Here is a 19,427-nt window from a genome sequence, read left to right on the forward strand (position 1 = left end):
ACCCCTTGGTTACTAATCACTGAAATTCACCATTAATGTATCTGTTATTTGTGGCTTAAATCATGACATGATGAGTTCTGACCAATGCTGTAAAAAAAAAAAAATGGCAAAGATTGTAGAAACGTAGGCCTACATGAGGTATATAATCTTATCATGAAATAATTCCGTTTTAGGTAAAGACAAACAGTGAATCTTGCTCTTTGCCTACTCCACATATATTTTATTTATATTACAGTAACGTTAGTATATAGCCTATACGTCCCTGTTTTTACATAGGGTGGTATTTTTTGTATAGAAAAAGGGAAATGTCGGTAATCATAATCAAGTGACTTCCTTGCCAGGAATCAAGGCATTTTCACTTCAGGTCTGTTCCAAAATATCCCTATGGTTGTCTTTGCTTTCACTAATAATATAGTTTAGAACCATGGAAGATACTTTAGTTGGGTTCAATGATGACATGTTTCTTTAGAATGGACAATTTTGAAGTAAACTAAAATTATGCAGGACTGTTAAAAAAATCATGAAGGAATTGTAAATATCTACGCCATTTGTAATATTCAAGTCCAATCTCTCTTAAAGGTAAGATTATCAATTGGTTTTCACTGAATGACATGTACATTTGTACATATATGTGTTTTTCCTTATGTAAAGGGGATATTTTTAAATTGATACTGTGGATTTCATAAAATTCATAGCTTTGAAAATACGTGATTTAATTGACAATTGTCAAACTACTGGTACAGTATTAATACACTGTATTGTTGTCACGTTTCTTGTTTGAATGAGTAATTAATTTTGAGAATCAACAATGAAAGCCATGAATGTTGGTGTTCAACAATCAATGATCTAACTACAGACCATCTCTGTGTCACGGAAGAGATACTCATATATGGCAAGAAATTAGGACTATGTTTTGAGGTGATACTTTTGTACCCTAGGGTACACTTCTATATCTTTGAGGAGAAAAAGGGTTACAAGGAGGGTACCATGCAGTGTAAAAGCATTGGAAAATGAAAGTAGCAAATTATTAAAGATACCTGTAGGTCACTAAGGTACAGAGGGTACAGTACTAACATAATGACTGAATGCCACAGACTAATTAGCCTACAATCCTTTTCTAAAAAAAAACCCCTTTTTCCTTTTCTTAAAACGCAGTCCTAATTTTTTGCAATATCTAATGATACTTGATTTGTTTTTTATCCCAAGAGGGAATGAGATTTTTATTACCAACTTGTATTGAATTATACACATATTCAGTGGGCTTTCATTCAATTTTTATGGTATCATGGAAACTAACTTAAGATATCAATATGTGATATGTTGTTTTACCAAATTTTTTGGTAGAAACTTTATACACATGTTGTACAAATGATCATAACAAAATACATTGATAGTACTTGTACATGTTTTTGTATAATATATTTGAATTTTTTTAAAGTACAGAGTATCTATTTTTCAAAAACTTCACACAGATGAGTGTGAACATTGTCTGCTCTCTTATGTTGTTAATACTGTGTTTGTTTTGTGTAAACAAAGAGGGAAGTTATTCTGAAAGCCACTTCTAACTTCATCAAAACAAGATACCTGTAGTATTTAGTACACAAGATAAAAAGAAATCGAAAAGAAAATTGTAAATTAAATGATAAAGATTTTGAAATTTTCTGATTTGTAAAGAAATCTATTGCTGCCTCAATGGCAAGAAAAATAACACAACGTTGTGTAACATTAGGTTATGACTTAAATTTGTGTAGATCACAAATAAGTCTTTAAAAAAAAAACAATGCCAGGTGAATGATACATTTTCAGCTTTTGACTAACAGGGTCCAGTTTGCCAAATTATGGCATTTTGAAGCAAAGATTTGTCAAATATTATGAGTGATATCATCTGATATACATGTTACATAATATTGATCTTGAACTTTGAGATCAATTTGTGTGAAACATTGATTTTCTCTTTGGACCAGTTTCACTTACAATGGTCCATGTGTAGTGGAAAGTCGACTTGATTCTAGTCAGTAGATTCTGTCTTTTTTTAAGGTCAAGGTCACCGTTCATCAATTAATTTACCTGACTACATTGAGAAGATCAATGTAGCGACATGGATTAAACAGCAAACACCCTGACACCTGTATATTGATCATTGTTTCAGAAACATGAGCTATCCGTATGGAGGGGGTGGATATGGATATCCAGGTGGACAACAGCCGGGATATCCTCAGCAGGGTGGATATCCCCAGCAAGGAGGCTACCCACAAGGCAATGTAAGTACTTTATCCACTCATAAATGCACCATTGTCATGCAGTTTGGATGCATTCAATGAACAGGTTTATTGTAATTTTATTAACCAGATCTTCTGATAATCTGGATTTCCTGAAAGGTTTATTGAGTGTAGTACAATATGGGGGAAAATGTTGTCTTTATTTTTAATAGAGAAATCTGAAATCTCTTGTTTTGATATTATGACTGTGATGGATATGTGTGTGGAGTTATTGTCAAAGAAAAATCACATTTATCTCTGAAGACATCTGATAAGTGTTAAGAAAAAAGATGTGTGACATTTCCCAACTATCATAAATCTCAGCAAGTTATTATTGCCCTCTTGAATGTTATTGGTTAGAAGGGTTTCCAGTTATTATTTTATTACTTTGATTATATAAATAGTTATAATTTCCTTATGGGAATCATTGAGTAATAAACATTCCTAGTGAGATTCATTGATCATGATATCACAGCCAGTCTTGCCATAGTTATAAAGATTTAGCATAGTTAATCTTGTGAAAGAGTTTGATTAGAACATCACATAAACTTCTGAAAGATAATTTTAGGCTTTAACATGCATGTTCTATGTACCTAGTCAATCCCCTGAATAAGGATGCATGCTTGGTATATCAGGAAATGGGTGGGTGCTGATCATAGTGTAGAGGGAGTTTACGGGATTATGACCAACAGGACTCAACAAAACACTCAATAAGACAAATAGAGGAGGGAAAGACAGGAAATCCTGTCACTCCAAGTAACAATTAGATTCTATTACATGACAGATATTTTGTGAGGAACCTGTATGTAGTAGAAGACACGAAAAGATGAGATTTAACGAAACAGAATCAGCTGATCATTTATCAATAGACATATGACAGGGACAATTTAAATGTAAAAAACACTAGAGGATTACTGTAAACACATTATCAAAGATTTTTCAGGTGCAATTAGAAATGTTATTCAGAACATGTTGAATTGTCATGCTAGTTTTGCGAGCGTAATATTTTCAGAGCTAAATTTGTACAGGTGTCAAACATTGCTACCTGTACAGGCAGGTATCAGAAGAGCATCACCGACAACCAGGTCTGATGTTCCCACTATCAGTATGACTTTATTAAATTAAAGATACAATGAAATATTGAACAGATACAATGTTGGTCTTGGAAGGAAATTAAAAGTTAGGTTTTATGGACCTGTCTTCACCATCGTATGTTTATCAAAGCATAAAATGGAGCATTTTAGCTAATGATATCGTCAGTTTCTCTGCGTCCTCATGGCCTCAAATGCTAACATAATATCTATCTCTCTGATCAAAATGATAGCTTAGCTTGTTTGTATTACAGGTGTCCATGCCGACCCCCGAGTCTGCCAATGCAGCAGCCTATGGATCATCTGGTGGGTACCCGGCAAACCCTGGGGCCCCGGGACAGTTAGGATTCGGGGTAATATTCTTTGTAACTTTGTAGACAATATAAAATATGCTTCAATATACATGTGTATTGATAGCTGTAGAAACCATTCAGGAAGTCAGAACAGAACTTGGAAATTTCCTGTTAGTACATGTTTATGAAGGTCTATTGATCTAGCACAGGCTGGTATAACGTTGATCTCTGAAGAATATGTGAATTGTCATGGGTACTTCAGCCAACAGACTCCTTCTATTACAATTTATCTGCAGAATTACAAGGGGCTTTGTCATAGGATCAAATTGTGCATTTCAGTCAACTGAAATATGACTGAAAGGTGACTGAAAAGTGATTGAATGGCAGAGCTTCATCCCATTCTTTTCAGCAAAACAAAAATGAAGCATACATGATTTTAGCATTTTTTTTTTAAAGGAAAGGGGTTCTTTCTGTTTGATAAAAGTATTTCTATGGCTATGATTATTTTTTTTAACTGTTAAATTGATACACATCTGTTTTTGTTAGATTAAGTTACAATATTTGGACAATAGGCAGACATCAACTTGTGTAAACAAAACATGACATTACAATCATTAATTTGCATGTGTTTCAAGGTGTTATCATAATACCCTGTATACTAGTACATGAAGTATGCACCTGTATCTATAAAGTCTAGTCACAATTTACTTTAAAATTTAGACAGATCCCATCAAATTTTCTTTAGTTTTGTATGTTGTATATATATATTAAAAAAGGAGCATACATTTAATTTAATATTTCGGTACATATTAGAATTGCTGTTTATTTGTATATGACTGTATTGCATCACCATTCACCAAGCTAAGTTTTTATGCAGAGAATGATTATTTTCCATAAGATTTGAAATGTTCAGTACTATCACTCAGAATTTGTTATACCGGTATTTAGTCTACAGTTTCTTTATTTTGATATATTACTTTAAGTACACATGTGTCTAACAAAGAGACAGATTTCACAACTTACATATATTTTTTCCATGGATCAGGGTGTTTCCCAAGGTTTTAACAGTGGACCCGGATACGGAGCTCCACAGCCTGGTTTTGGGGGTGCCCCCCAGCCAGGGGGATTCCCCCAACCACAAGCCGGAGGATATCCCCAACAACCGGGTTATGGTGGAGCTCCCCCACAGCAGTCATTTGGAGGACCCCCTCTTCCTTCTCAACAGAATATGTACGGAGGACCAGGATTTGGAGGTGCCCCTCCCCAGCAACCCCCAGTCAGCAATGCCCCAGGGTATCCCCAGCCAGGGGGATATGGGGCACCTGCTGCGGCCCAGCCTGGATATGGCCCCCCACAGTCACAACCACAAAGCTATGTGAGTCTACGAGATCGGTACTTATATGTGATAAATATATATGCAAGTTTTGTACTTATATCTGAAAAATATATATGCAAGTTTTGTTATTATTCATGGAAATGTTTGGTTCAGTTGTAAAAATTAATTGCGCTGTATTTGATGTATTATCTCAGCCTGGATTATTTGAGGACAAAAAATTGGTGATCATGTAATAAAATAGAGCAGGCAATATGTACAGATTTTGTAAAATTAAGGCAGAGGAGTTGATTTGATTCCCTAGTGTTAAGAATTTTGCTTTTAACAGTCCAGCACACCTTCCTATGGAGGAAACCCTGCAGTTTCTCAACCACCTGGACAGAGCTATGGAGCACCCTCACAGATGCCTGGTCAGAACTACTCCAATCCCTCCGCACCAGGCTACGGTCAGGGACAACCCTCCCAGGGTCCCAGTGCCGCTAACGCCTACAAAGCCAAGGTATGTTTTTATGGAATAAAGTAACTTAAATAGTGTCATTTGCTATGGACCAAAGGTAGTGAAGAATGGTCATTTATCAAGAACCAAGAAGTAGTAAAGCATCATTCCCTACGTAATTTTGTTGAGATATTTTTATTACTTTCATTTGTTGTTTACTTTTTAGTTGAAAAGAGGTTATACATGTATTGATTAACATGTATTATTCAGTTTGTTAAAAGATTATTAATAAAAGATGATAGTATTGATTTATACACTGTAATAATGATATGCATTTATTTTTATTCAGGAGGAGCCCACTCTTCGACCAGCAAGAAACTTTAGTGCAGAAAATGATGCAAACATTCTGAGAAAAGCAATGAAGGGATTTGGTACAGCTTTTTTTCCTTCTTCCTCTTTTGCTCTAAATATTGATTTTTAACTATGCTGCCTAACTGTTTATGAAAAAATGACAATAACAAACCATCAACCATCTCAAAAATCCATAAAACCACATACAAATTCAAAGCAGAGCAACACAGACCTCCAAAATGATAAAGGTAGAATCAGGTGCCTAGGAGGTGTGAGCATCCTCTACTGAACGGTCACACCCACCTGTGCTCTTTGTTGTAATCAGGAAAAAACGGAAAAGTATGTAGACAATTAGGTGATAAATAATGGTCTAACAATTGGTATGAAAAACGTCAATCAGTATGCCACCCAGTGGAAGATATTTGCTGACAAGGTCACCAGAACTCTTTAAACTTCTGCGTCCATAGAACTTACGAAAGGATGACTCCAAACGAGACTGGTGATAGTCCTGTTTTATCAACTTGTTTGTCAGTAGCTTGCCTCGCCTTAAAAACTGTTCATACTAAGAGCATGCTCTGCGTATCGTATTAACTGAGAGACAAAAACACCATATCAAGTACCATAAATTATGTGTAATTTATTTAATCATGATTGGTCAGTTGAGAACTGATTTACAAAAGTTAGTTTTCTTGAGCATGACAAGAACATGGGTCTGTTATGATCAATATCTGTAAGTGGATGTTGCTCGCAAATTTTGCAAATACTAATTGTACAGATATGATATTTGGTTTTCACTACCTGAAAGGGATGAAATACAATGTACTTTTGTACAATAATGAAGAACCTGTCATATATTTGTATAGTTAAGTATTGAATCCTTATTTTTTGAAAGATATAGTCTCATAACTGCAACGGTGTGTGCATACAAATTGAATAACGCGCGTTAGCGCGTTATGAAAATTTGTTTGCACACACCGTTGCAGTTATGAGACTATATCTTTCAAAAAATAAGGATTTAATACTTATATTTACATTTTTTTACCTTCTTGCCTTGGACGCAAATGCGAATTATACCTCAAATTACTGTATTATCCTATGGGTAAGTTCAAATTTATGGAAGAGCCACAGTAACGGCCACAAGCGTGATATTTGATTTTCGCTTGTGACGTTGTATTTATCAGCGTTCAACGTTTGTGACGTCAGAATTAAAACTCGTGATTTAACCTTTTAGTACCCTGTCTGTGTTACGGTGCTACATCTGCAGTAGCTTTACATGCAAAATATATGTGAAATGTAAATATTAATGAAATGAATTTTAAATATAGTGAAAATCATTCGTGTCATATGATACCAGTAATCAAAGTTTTAAACACAGTACTGACTTCAATTTCCCAAGGAATGTGAAAATTTTGTTTATTTACTAGGCACTGATGAAAAGGCAATCGTAGATGTTCTTGCTTACCGTTCATGTTCCCAACGTCAACAAATAAAAACCATGTTCAAAACGATGTTTGGAAAGGTAATAAAAAAAATGTTCATCATAATGGAGTCTTTTCAGTATTTATGGCAAATTTAATTAATGTCTATGATTGACCATTTGCCAGGATCTTGTGAAAGATCTGAAGAGTGAATTGGGCGGGAAGTTTGAGGACGTCATTGTTGGTCTAATGATGTCAGAACCAGAATATGATGCCTATGAACTGAAGAGAGCCATGAAGGTAGGGATGCTTGCATACTTTTTACGAAGTTTTCCTTGAAAATATTTAAAAGAATTGAACACATTTCAGGCTTGATTACTGGAATGAAGGTGATGACTGAAAGTTATTTTTAGCTCACCGAGACGAAGTCAGGGGGAGCTTATGCTATACCGTCGGCGTCGGTGTCGACATCGGCGTCGGCGTCCGGACCTGGTTAAAGTTTTTGTTGCAGGTCCTGTATCTAAGCTATTACTTGTCCTATCTTCACCAAACTTGCATGGATGATGCATCTGGACCTACTTATGGACTTAAAAGACTTGGGTGCTGAATCTGAGTCCTAAATTTCAGATGCTGGAGGAGGTTAAGGTTGTTGGACCAGGTTAAAGTTTTTGTTGCAGGTGCCCTTTGATAGCAATATCTAAGTTACTGCAGGTCTGTACTTCACCAAACTTGCATGGAGATGCGTCTTATATATAGTGATGCACCGGACAGGCTTGAATGCTGAATCTGAGCCATAGGTTTCGGATGCTGGATGAGGTTTTGTTTTTTTGGAACAGGTCACATGTTTTATAGATGATAGCTTGCATAGCTGATTTAACTATATTATAAATGAAACGCAGAGGTTGCTTCAGATACAGAGCCTGATCTCCATTATCAAGGATGCTAAAGAAATCTCCTACCTCACTCAAACCTGCTCGATAGATAGATGTGTTTGTTGATAAATGATATAACATGATTCCTATGATATAGTATTGTATGGTATGAAACAATATTGTTAAATATGATACAATATAATATCATATGTAATATTATAAAAAGTTATATGATACGATTTGATATTGTATCAATTTTTTGATATTTTATGTTATGATATTGTATCATGATATCGTTATGTATAGTATTGTATATTATGATACAATATTGTATAATATTATATTATATTATCAATTTATTATTTTATCACATGATACTATTACATAAGATATTGCAAAATATAATATTGTATCCTATGATACAATATTGTATATTCTATAATATTGTATCATACGATATTGTATAATATGATATTAGTTTCTGTAATATAGAATTATATCACATGAAATTGTATAATATGATACTGTAATATTATATAATATCGTATCATACGATATTGTATAATATGATATTAGTTTATAATATGATATATTATCACATCACATGAAACTAATTGTATGATATTGTAAAATATGTTATTGTATCATATGATACAATATGTATAAAATAAGATTGTATTATATAATATTTTACATAATATTGTATCATTTGATATGATACAATGTTGTATCAAATTATATTGTATCATATGTTTCAATGTTATGATGTATTATGAAATATGATATTGTAATATTAATAATACTTTATTGTTTTATATATTATGATATTGTATTATGTGATCAAATACAATAACGTATAACACAGTACAATGTCATATCATACGTTACAATATCATATCTCATCATTGTTTATTATGGTATTTTATTGTATTATATGATATATGTTGTAAATATGATAGGATGCAAGATTTTATTTTATATTATTGTATTGATTAACATATGAACATATGATTATCATACAATTTTTTAACAGATGATATACGATATTGTGTCAAAACAGAATCCATGAATATCCAAGATCATAAAGTATGATTTTCATTTAATATGATAAAGGTGGTCTCATAAAGGTGAAGTCTCATGAGGGTGATGTCTCGTCTCGGTGAGCTTTGTAATCTGTGATTACCTATGTTTATATATCTGGGTTTGGCAATTTAGACTACATAAACTTTTAAGCTTGATGCATGATGAACATGATGCATTTTAGACTTAAAACCCCTTAAGCAAGTACATGTGTATCAGACTTAATATACAAATTTTTTTCTTGTGAAACTTGTCAATATATTTGGATCTACTTTTGTTGACAGGGACTGGGAACAGACGAGGATGCCATGATTGAGATTTTGTGTAGCCGCACCAACCAACAGATCCGAGACATAAATGATACATACAAACGAAGTAAGATACCCTTAAGATCTTGATAGTGATAATTAAACAACAAAGGAGTATATGCACTGTATGTATGCAGAAATTTACAAATACCTGAAAATGTGGAGTCATTTTTGGCCATTTTACTCAGATATACCTCTTTACAGTGTATGGTAGAACTTTGGAGCAGGATATTGTCAGTGATACTTCTGGGCATTTCAAACGACTGATGGTGTCCCTAGCTAATGTAAGTGTATCTGGTGGTTTGGGTAAATTTGTTGAACTATATACATGTACATTGTATATTATAGTTTAAGGTAGCTCACTACATTGAGACTTATAGTTTTTAATACACTACATGTACCGGTATGTCACAAAATGGTGATTTAAATATTTTGTTAAATTGTTTGTATGAAGGAATTTGGTTGAATAACCGCAGATTACGAAATGTGAACAGTCTGTGGCTTTCGTTCATACCAACTTTTATTCGCAATGACATTATTTTGTGATTTACTGGACACAAACTGGTTTGCGACAACTAATTTTCATGAGTAAGCCTTATACTTATAAAGACCTATGTTGTTATAACAACCATACGACAAGTGCTGGTTTGCGGCAAGAAATTTTTGCGATGACGATGCTTATGCGAACCTCTTGAAAATATCTCGCTCGCGAATAAAAGTTGATTTACAGTATTTACTGAATTAAATTTTTGAAAATCATCCGATATTGCATATTTGACTGATATACATGAATGTCTTATGCATCATGCTATCTGTCTCAATCAAGAGTATTTTCTGCCGCTTTGAGAAACTTGAGTGAGCCCCCTTAAGCCTAATAGATAACTTCACCTGCTGTTTTGACTAAATGTTCAACTTATTCATAAATCTTAAGAAGAATATAAGGACAACTATTTGGGAAAACTTAAAAGGCTTGTATGAATATTAATTTGAAGTTTTATAATAAATATCCATATTGCACTTATATGTACAGTGCTAAGCATTGTTGTTGAGGTTAGCTATGTAGCACATGGGCCTCGATTTTATCTAATTGTTTCCCCAAGTCATTATTTGTTTGTTTGTTTGACAGGGAGGAAGGATGGAGAACCAGGCTGTAGATATGAAGAAAGCCCAGGACGATGCACAGGTCAGTTCATAATATGGACACCATGATTTTTCAAATAAAATTGGGAGGGGGGCATGTGTGTTAAAAAACTACAAATTATAATGAAAACTGGAGGAGAGAGGGTCATTATTTGGATCTCATTCATTTATTTCACAGAGACTATACGCTGCTGGAGAGAAGAAACTAGGAACAGATGAATCCACATTCAATGCCCTGTTGGCTTCCCAGAGTTACGAACAACTAAGAGCTGTGTTTGATGCATATCAAAAAATCTCTGGAAAAGACATAGAGCAAGTCATCAAGAGTGAAATGTCTGGAAATCTGGAAATAGGAATGGTGGCTATCGGTGGGTAGACATAGGGATGTGGCTTTTGGTGGGAAGACATAGGGATGTGGCTATTGGTGGGTAGACATAGAAATGGTGGCTTTTGGTGGGTAGACATAGAAATGGTGACTATTGGTGGGTAGACATAAAAATGGTGACTATTGGTGGGTAGACATAGGGATGTGGCTATTGGTGGGTATACATAGGAATGGTGGCTATTGGTGGGTATACATAGGAATGGTGGCTATTGGTGGGTAGACATAGGAATGGTGGCTATTGGTGGGTAGACATAGGGATGTGGCTATTGATGGGTAGACATAGAAATGGTGACTATTGGTGGGTAGACATAGGGATGTGGCTATTGGTGGGTAGACATAGAAATGGTGGCTATTGGTGGGTAGACATAGGAATGGTGGCTATTGGTGGGTAGATATAGGAATGTGGCTATTGGTGGGTAGATATAGGAATGTGGCTATTGGTGGGTAGATATAGGAATGTGGCTATTGGTGGGTAGACATAGGAATGGTGGCTATTGGTGGGTAGACATAAGGATGTGGCTATTGGTGGGTAGACATAGGAATGGTGGCTATTGGTGGGTAGACATAGGGATGTGGCTATTGGTGGGTAGACATAGAAATGGTGGCTTTTGGTGGTTAGACATAGAAATGGTGGCTATTGGTGGGTAGACATAGAAATGGTGACTATTGGTGGGTAGACATAGGGATGTGGCTATTGGTGGGTATACATAGGAATGGTGGCTATTGGTGGGTATACATAGGAATGGTGGCTATTGGTGGGTAGACATAGGAATGGTGGCTATTGGTGGGTAGACATAGAAATGGTGACTATTGGTGGGTAGACATAGGGATGGTGGCTATTGGTGGGTAGACATAGGAATGGTGGCTATTGGTGGGTATACATAGGAATGGTGACTATTGGTGGGTAGACATAGGAATGGTGGCTATTGGTGGGTAGACATAGGAATGGTGGCTATTGGTGGGTAGACATAGGAATGTGGCTATTGGTGGGTAGATATAAGAATGTGGCTATTGGTGGGTAGATATGGGGATGTGGCTATTGGTGGGTAGATATAGGGATGTGGCTATTGTTTGGTATACATAGGGATGTGGCTATTGGTGGGTAGACATAGGAATGGTGGCTATTGGTGGGTAGACATAGGAATGTGGCTATTGGTGGGTAGATATAGGAATGTGGCTATTGGTGGGTAGATATAGGAATGTGGCTATTGGTGGGTAGATATAGGAATGTGGCTATTGGTGGGTAGACATAGGGATGTGGCTATTGGTGGGTAGACATAGGAATGGTGGCTATTGTTGGGTAGATATAGGGATGTTGCTATTGTTTGGTATACATAGGAATAGTGGCTAATGGTGGGTAGACATAGTGATGTGGCTATAAATGGGTAGACATAAGGATGTGGCTATTGGTGGGTAGACATAGGGATGTGGCTATTGGTGGGTAGACATAGGAATGGTGGCTATTGGTGGGTAGAATTATGTGATTAACATGTACATCAGGGATGGGGTCAATTACAATGGAAAGTAATTAATTAAATTACAATTATTTGCTTAAATTCTTCAATTAAATTACCATTACCATTACAAGAGTTTTCAAATGTAATTAATTAAATTACAATTACTTTGCAGATGTAATTAATTAAATTACAAATTACATTTTCATCAAAATTTACTAAAACCATGATTTATATACAACACATAAACATTTAACATGTTTAAGGAGGTATATCTATAAAATGAATAAAATTTCCTCATAATCAAAATAATTTCACTGTTTGAGAATTTGCTAACTATTCTGATAATTAGTTACAATTTTTGGAAAGAAAAAAATATATATTTGGTTTTAATTATTTTAAAACGCAGGTACTGGTAGTCACAATATGGAGGTGTCCCATACACCCTCAATAAACATTTAAAAGTCATATCCCTTAACCTACACCTACCATGTCAACTAAAGTATTTCTTGCATGCAAAACTATTATATAAAAACTTTCTCCTTTGCATTTTTATACACTATTTTTTTTCTTTTGTAAATACAATGCCAAAGTACAGGTTAATTTCGGGTAGAGGGCAGACTATAATTGTTATCAAAACACAATTCACACCTGTTGTTCTCTACCTAATTATCAAAATATTAGCAATAAGGGAACATACCCTGTGGACATGTTAGGCATCAAAAACTTAAACCCATTTGAAGCCATACATTTTAGCTCTGTGTATTTTAGGCTATCAATTACGAAGCATGACTTGATAGTTTATATAATTTCGATAACACTGATTTTGTTTGTAAATTAAACAGTGATGTTTTATACTAACTCAATGATAATTGACACACTAATTATTCTAATAGGAAGGGAAATAAGTATTTGTAAGAAAAAAGAGATCAAACAATCATCAAATACATTTGGGAAACTAATCATTAAATATTGAATCATTGAAAAAATCCATTTTGAAAAATATTTAGTATGGTATATATAATAATAGTTCAATGCTTTTTTAACTACTCTTCGAACTTGACCTAATGTACCATTGTGTGGGGGAAAATGGGTAGTGGACAGCTTAATGTTTATATGTCCATCAGTGTGTAATTGAAAGTAATTGAAAAGTAATTGGAATTACATGCCTTTTTTGAAAGTAATTAATTAAATTACCATTACATGTAATTGAAAATGTGGCCAATTACACATTACTTCCAATTACATCAAAATTTGTAATTAATTACACTCAATTACCATTACAAATTACCATTACCCCATCCCTGATGTACATACAGTGTATACCAAATATAGAGACTTATATACAGCAGCACAGATGTGAAAGTTTACTGAATGATACATTTATATAACAGTTAATAGAAAGAGATAGGAAAATGTAAACTGAATGATATGAATCAATTATTGGAATAAGATAGGATAATGAAGACTGTACAGTGGATTTCTATTGTAGGAAACTTAAGAGATAGGAAGATATAGATTGCATAATATAAATCAGCGAAAGGAAGTTATATGGAAATGTTTACAGCATTTCCTTAAAACTAATGCACTTCTTGATATGATGCAATCAGTAGAGTAGGGATAAACTGACTCTTATTCTGTATGCCAATATTATACAATTATTAAATGCTTGAGCAGTCAATAAACCAGAATATTTTTCCCGAGGTGCAGGGAACAACTCGGTATAATCTATTGCCCGAGGCCAACGGCTGAGCTGTTCCCTGCACCAAGGGGAAAAATTCTGGTCTATTGACTGCTCAGGCATTAAATAATTGTTTTATTACCTAATTCCTTTTTCTACTTAGTTTTCAGGGTTTACATTTTGCATATTAGGTCTAAGAAAAAAAAATGTTTGTTTCCGCTTTCCCGACCGACCCTAGCTTTTACCCCCCTACTCAAAACTTTTTTAAAGGATTTTTGATGGAAAATCGTTTATTTTCGTTTTTATCCGATTTGGAAAAAAAATTACTCAAAATTTTGGTCACAAAAACACTTGAAGCAGTTACTCTTCTCAAGTCAGTGTAACTCAAACGTTTTGTTTCAAAATGGCTGTATGTTTCCATGTGTTGTAGATTTTAATAATGCTCTCATCGTTGCCAGAGGAAGTATCTGATATATGATATCATTTTTGTGTTTTCTTAAGACCAGCTTAATAGTCAGGAATGATATTAAAAGTATTTCTCATTTTATACCATTCAGCTGTGTCAGTATCTAACCGGCATGTATGGATACTGCAATATTAAAGGGGAAAAAAATTGAAAAAATAAAAAAAAATTCCGACCGACCGACCCTACTTTTTTTCAGCCAGAAAGCGGAAACAAACTATCTTTTTTGTTAGGCCTTACAGATGGTTTTCGTGCCATTATGCAATATACTTAGATTTTTTTTTTTCATCTTTTACATGCGCCAAACCTTTTGCATGCATTAAAACATCTCCACTTAATATTAGTTAACACAAAGAAGGGGGAGTCTCCAACCCATCAGATTATAAATAGTCATTTACCTTATATGAGGCTTTAAAACTGTTGATTATTTTGATACTCAATATTGATAACATTGAATTGGGTTTCACCAAGTACCAAAACATCATAACGTTACAATACATTCCCTGAGAACTATCGAAAGGATGCAGATCATGACATCAAAGTAAACTATGACATCGTATGATGTACAGAAAAATTACTTTGTACACATGGCTGTGAAATCAATTGGGAAGTCTTAACATACCAGTTTTCTGAAACATGTTGCTGGTCCATTAGATCGCAGTCTATTGACCGGCAGTTCAAAATAGACGCAAATATTTATAGTCTGTCCCAAGTTATTCCATCGCTTTTTGATGATTTTTGATAAAATTACACATACCTGTGAAAGAAATACAGTTGAAATCGTTAAAAGGGAATATATCCAAGATATTTTCATTGAACAATGATCCCTTTCCTCTCAGAAAAATTCACAGGAACGAAAACAGATTCCTTACGGAGATTTATAATGGGGAATGTTTACATCTTTTCTCCATTCGGAATACACTCGGAATACATCGCGCAATTTTTTAACGTTATCATCTGGGCTTATTAATGGCTGTTGCAATGCAAAAACTCCGTAGACTTTCAATTTCGGGATGTGTATTGAAAACCGAAGCGGTAGAGGGGGCATTTCAAAACAGATAATCTGGACATTTTTCATATTAGTGGATGAACGTAGTTTGAGCACAAAGGTATTTACTATTATTGAAATATCAAGCAAAGAGTGGTGGAAGCAAAACTCGGGACAGAGTATAATTTGTATTAAAACAACAAAATCCCTTTGATTAGGCAATGAATTATTATACCATACATCTGCAGGTATAATAAGACTTTTATACAATTGTTTGTTTTAGTTCGAGTTGTTAGAAACAGACCTGGATACTTTGCTAGAAAACTTTATCATTCAATGAAGGTAAGCTGCTAATCTTGCTATTTTTTATACTTAATGAATGTGCTGACACACTGATCATTATTTTAATGTGTAGTGTTCATAAAAATATGTTTTATCAATATTTTGGTATGTTTAGGTAAATCTGTAAAAATTTTGTTTAGGCAAGTCATTTTTTTGCATTTAGAAGTTACATGAATATATAATGCACAATAGCTTACATAATTTTTATGTATTTTATGATCAGAAAAATAGCAAAAATTATATTATCATAATAAATAGAGAAATGCTGCCATGTATTAAATGGATTCTGTCTGTAGGGGCTGGGAACAGATGACCGAACTCTGATCAGAATTATTATAACAAGGGCAGAGGTTGACATGGTTCAAATAAAACAGGAGTTCCAGAAGCAGTTTGGCAAGTCCCTGGATGGGTTTATTAGGGTAAGTAGTATGTTATCAAAACCCTGATCAAGTTACTTGTACATGTAACATGTATATTCACCAATGTAAGTACTATACAGTAAAACTCGTTTAGTAGGAACATGGATGTAATGAATTCTCGCCTAAAGCTAAGTTATTTTGAGTCCCCGGTAAAATTCTTAACAAATCTTTGCAAAATTTTACAGTTCTAATGAATTCTGATACAACGAATTTACGGATATAGCGAACTGATTTTTGTGGCCCATAGAGGTGAATAATAATGAAATTTAGCACCTTTGTAAAAAAAAATTTCACAGTTTAAAAAAGTTTGCCCTACCATTTAACAAAAGAGTTTAAATGAATTTATTTTCATATAATTTTTTCAATTCACAATCCGATTATCAAATGTATCAAAGTAATGTATTTTTATTTTAAGCTTCAAATAGCAAAAATTATAGTCTGGTAATACAAATTTATTTTACGGATATAACGAATAACGGATATAATGAAGTAATTCCATTGGTCCCTAGGACTTCGCTATAACCGAGTTTTACTGTATGTACCTTTAAGGTCTATTAAAATAGTTTTTTACTCCTGGCTTTTCAACATGTTTTCCCCACTGACTAGAAGCTACCAGCTAGCAGTTGTTGATAAGTGACTGAATAAATTAGATATAGTGTTTGCACTGTGTATCTTTATGATGTGTGTGGACCATCTTTTCATGCATCAGTTATTTATCTTTATTTTTTTTCCATTTTGTTGGCGAGAAATTCCCATAAATTTTGTTTAAATAAATATCTAGAATGCATTTGTAAATACTTATGTACAGTAGAACACTGGCATAGCAAATACACTCATAATGAAGTGACACTTACAGTGAATGATTTTCATTCTCCATGAGTAAATAACATGTTGTAAACTTGATGGATATAACAAATTACGCTTATATCAAAGAAAAATGGCCCTTCTCTAGCACTTTGTTGTAAGCTTGTTCTACTGTTACAATATCTTTTACCACAACATATCCATTGTAATTACAGGACGACACTTCTGGGGATTACAGGAAGGTACTTCTGGCCTTGGTGTCACAAGGAGGCTACTAAGTGATTACACTAATCACCCAAAGTACAAAAATAAAATAAAAATAAGTAAAGACTTTATCTATAGTATATAGCAGCTTGGGAATTAATTATCTAATCATGCATGAGTGTATATACTTTATTGTTAGCATTGGGTCCCCATAGTTTCAATTAACAATACTGTAATGTTTTCATTGTTGTTAGAATGTGAGGAGTGTTTTCAATTAAAATAAGATAGATGTATTAATTTTATAGATGTGATAATCAAATTGGGAATTTATCAAACTGTTATGTAACTAGTTAGTTACTTGCAATTAAATAGAGGTTCATTCTTAATGAACACTATTGACTATTCTTATAAAGTTAATAAATCTTAAATAATCTTAATATATTATTATTATTATTAATATTATTATTATTATCATTATTATTATATTATTATAGCGAACATGATTGTGGAGTATCTACCTGTACTTGCCATTAATCAGAATTTATTAGAATTATTGTTGTATTAAAATTTCTAATAATTTTCTTGTTTCAAAGAAAATTCTTTGTTTATAAAATTGTGTGTATTAAAACATCATTTATAGATTTTTTAATATATTTAAGATGGCTAGTTTGTTTTTTCTCGTTTTCAATTGCTACATTACTGTACCAGCTTGTACATATATTATTTTCCATAGATATCCTAATACAAGCAATAAACAGAGGGGTACAGTTACAGCTTTCGTATGATTATACTTGTGGGTACCTTATTTCTTATTTTGGTATTTTGTGATTGTATGGTAATATTAAATATATAGTAGATTCTCTCTAAAATATAAACAAAGTTGAGTTAGATGTAAGTGGTGCATAAAAATATCATTTTATTAAACAAGGGTTTACAGCAAGTAGACACAGCTGATTATAAAACAATTGTTTCTTATTTATCTCTGCATGAGAGTGATTCAGTGTGATACTGTGTCGTAGTAAACTAGTGGAGTTACCTGAACTTGTCAGTCTTTTAATGTTGAAAGAAAAAGTGCTCATGTCTATCAGAATGATGTTTGTTGTTTCTTTATTCATATTTCTTAAATGTATTTACAGATATACAAATGCCTTTTTTCTAAGTGTTAATAAAAATCTATTTACATCCACCAAGTGTGATTCTCTCTATTTCTTATGGAAATTGATTGCATCGGTAATTCATGGCGCTATAGAAACTTCTGAGTAACTGACAGGATTGAAGTTTACAATTCTAACCAGTTTATAGATCGGTCGAAACGTTCAGCAACCTATGAAAAATAACTGACTGCACGAAATAATCATGATGATCCTATATAAGACGACTTGGCTATACATTTACTTACTCTCAATTCATTAATATGTTAAAAGAAAGTCGTAACTATAAAAAAAAAATAACATGCTTTTGTTGATGATTTGTGCGTGTTATGATGGTAGCGACCATTGCAGTAAAAAATACATTACCTTCTAACGCGGGTTATGTATTGTTTTCCTTTGTTGTGTTAAACTCAGTAAAGTTTAAAAATGAGTTAGCATGGTTTTGTCGAACAGAATTATGTTAATGTATAACCCTATTCCGGAACTGCGATATAATACAATACATTGTATTTAAATATTGGCCTTTCCAAACATGAGTTAAAAATTTGACGTATACAGTCAATCCATGGGTTAGCGCTGCTAGTATTTCCTGTCCCTTAGTACCACAACCTTGAGTTAATGCCCACCGGAGCAGATGGGCTCTGCAAGCTAGTCGCATTTCAAACTTCCCCGGTCTGGGGACCTTGGTAATGCTTTCAGTAGCTGAGTTAGTGACTGTGTCGAAAAAAAAAGATTCTCAGCGTCTTCAAATAACTGAAACATGTGGCTATGGGACGGCAAACCCCAAACAGAAAAACACATGTCCTCCGGGTTCAGGGGGTAGTGCTTGGGATCGACAACACCAACTGTAAAAGCAAAAAAATAGCCACAACAGTATCATAAGTCAGATTCTGGACGGCAAATCAAAATCTCTGTTCGAGGACAGCATATGGCGAGTGAACACATTTTGATACATG

The 19,427-nt window shown here is 33.8% G+C and overlaps 1 protein-coding gene across 1 annotated transcript in view; it reads left to right on the top strand.

The window, feature by feature from the left end:
* The first annotated feature begins 118 nt into the window (after positions 1-118).
* The window catches only part of LOC105349178 (annexin A6), a 34,695-nt gene continuing 15,386 nt past the window's right edge, over positions 119-19,427 (top strand). The window contains exons 1-16 of the mRNA XM_066065871.1: positions 119-138; positions 2,150-2,261; positions 3,604-3,702; positions 4,688-5,017; positions 5,304-5,474; positions 5,761-5,842; positions 7,187-7,281; positions 7,367-7,480; positions 9,417-9,507; positions 9,645-9,724; positions 10,567-10,623; positions 10,759-10,948; positions 15,835-15,893; positions 16,190-16,312; positions 17,332-17,386; positions 17,815-17,840. Coding sequence (XP_065921943.1) covers positions 134-138; positions 2,150-2,261; positions 3,604-3,702; positions 4,688-5,017; positions 5,304-5,474; positions 5,761-5,842; positions 7,187-7,281; positions 7,367-7,480; positions 9,417-9,507; positions 9,645-9,724; positions 10,567-10,623; positions 10,759-10,948; positions 15,835-15,893; positions 16,190-16,312; positions 17,332-17,386; positions 17,815-17,840 — 1,689 coding nt within the window. The 5' untranslated portion in view covers positions 119-133. The remainder of the gene's footprint in view (positions 139-2,149; positions 2,262-3,603; positions 3,703-4,687; positions 5,018-5,303; positions 5,475-5,760; positions 5,843-7,186; positions 7,282-7,366; positions 7,481-9,416; positions 9,508-9,644; positions 9,725-10,566; positions 10,624-10,758; positions 10,949-15,834; positions 15,894-16,189; positions 16,313-17,331; positions 17,387-17,814; positions 17,841-19,427) is intronic.

This window comes from Magallana gigas, chromosome 7 (assembly GCF_963853765.1).
Source record: "Magallana gigas chromosome 7, xbMagGiga1.1, whole genome shotgun sequence".
Classification (NCBI taxonomy): Eukaryota; Metazoa; Mollusca; class Bivalvia; order Ostreida; family Ostreidae; genus Magallana; species Magallana gigas.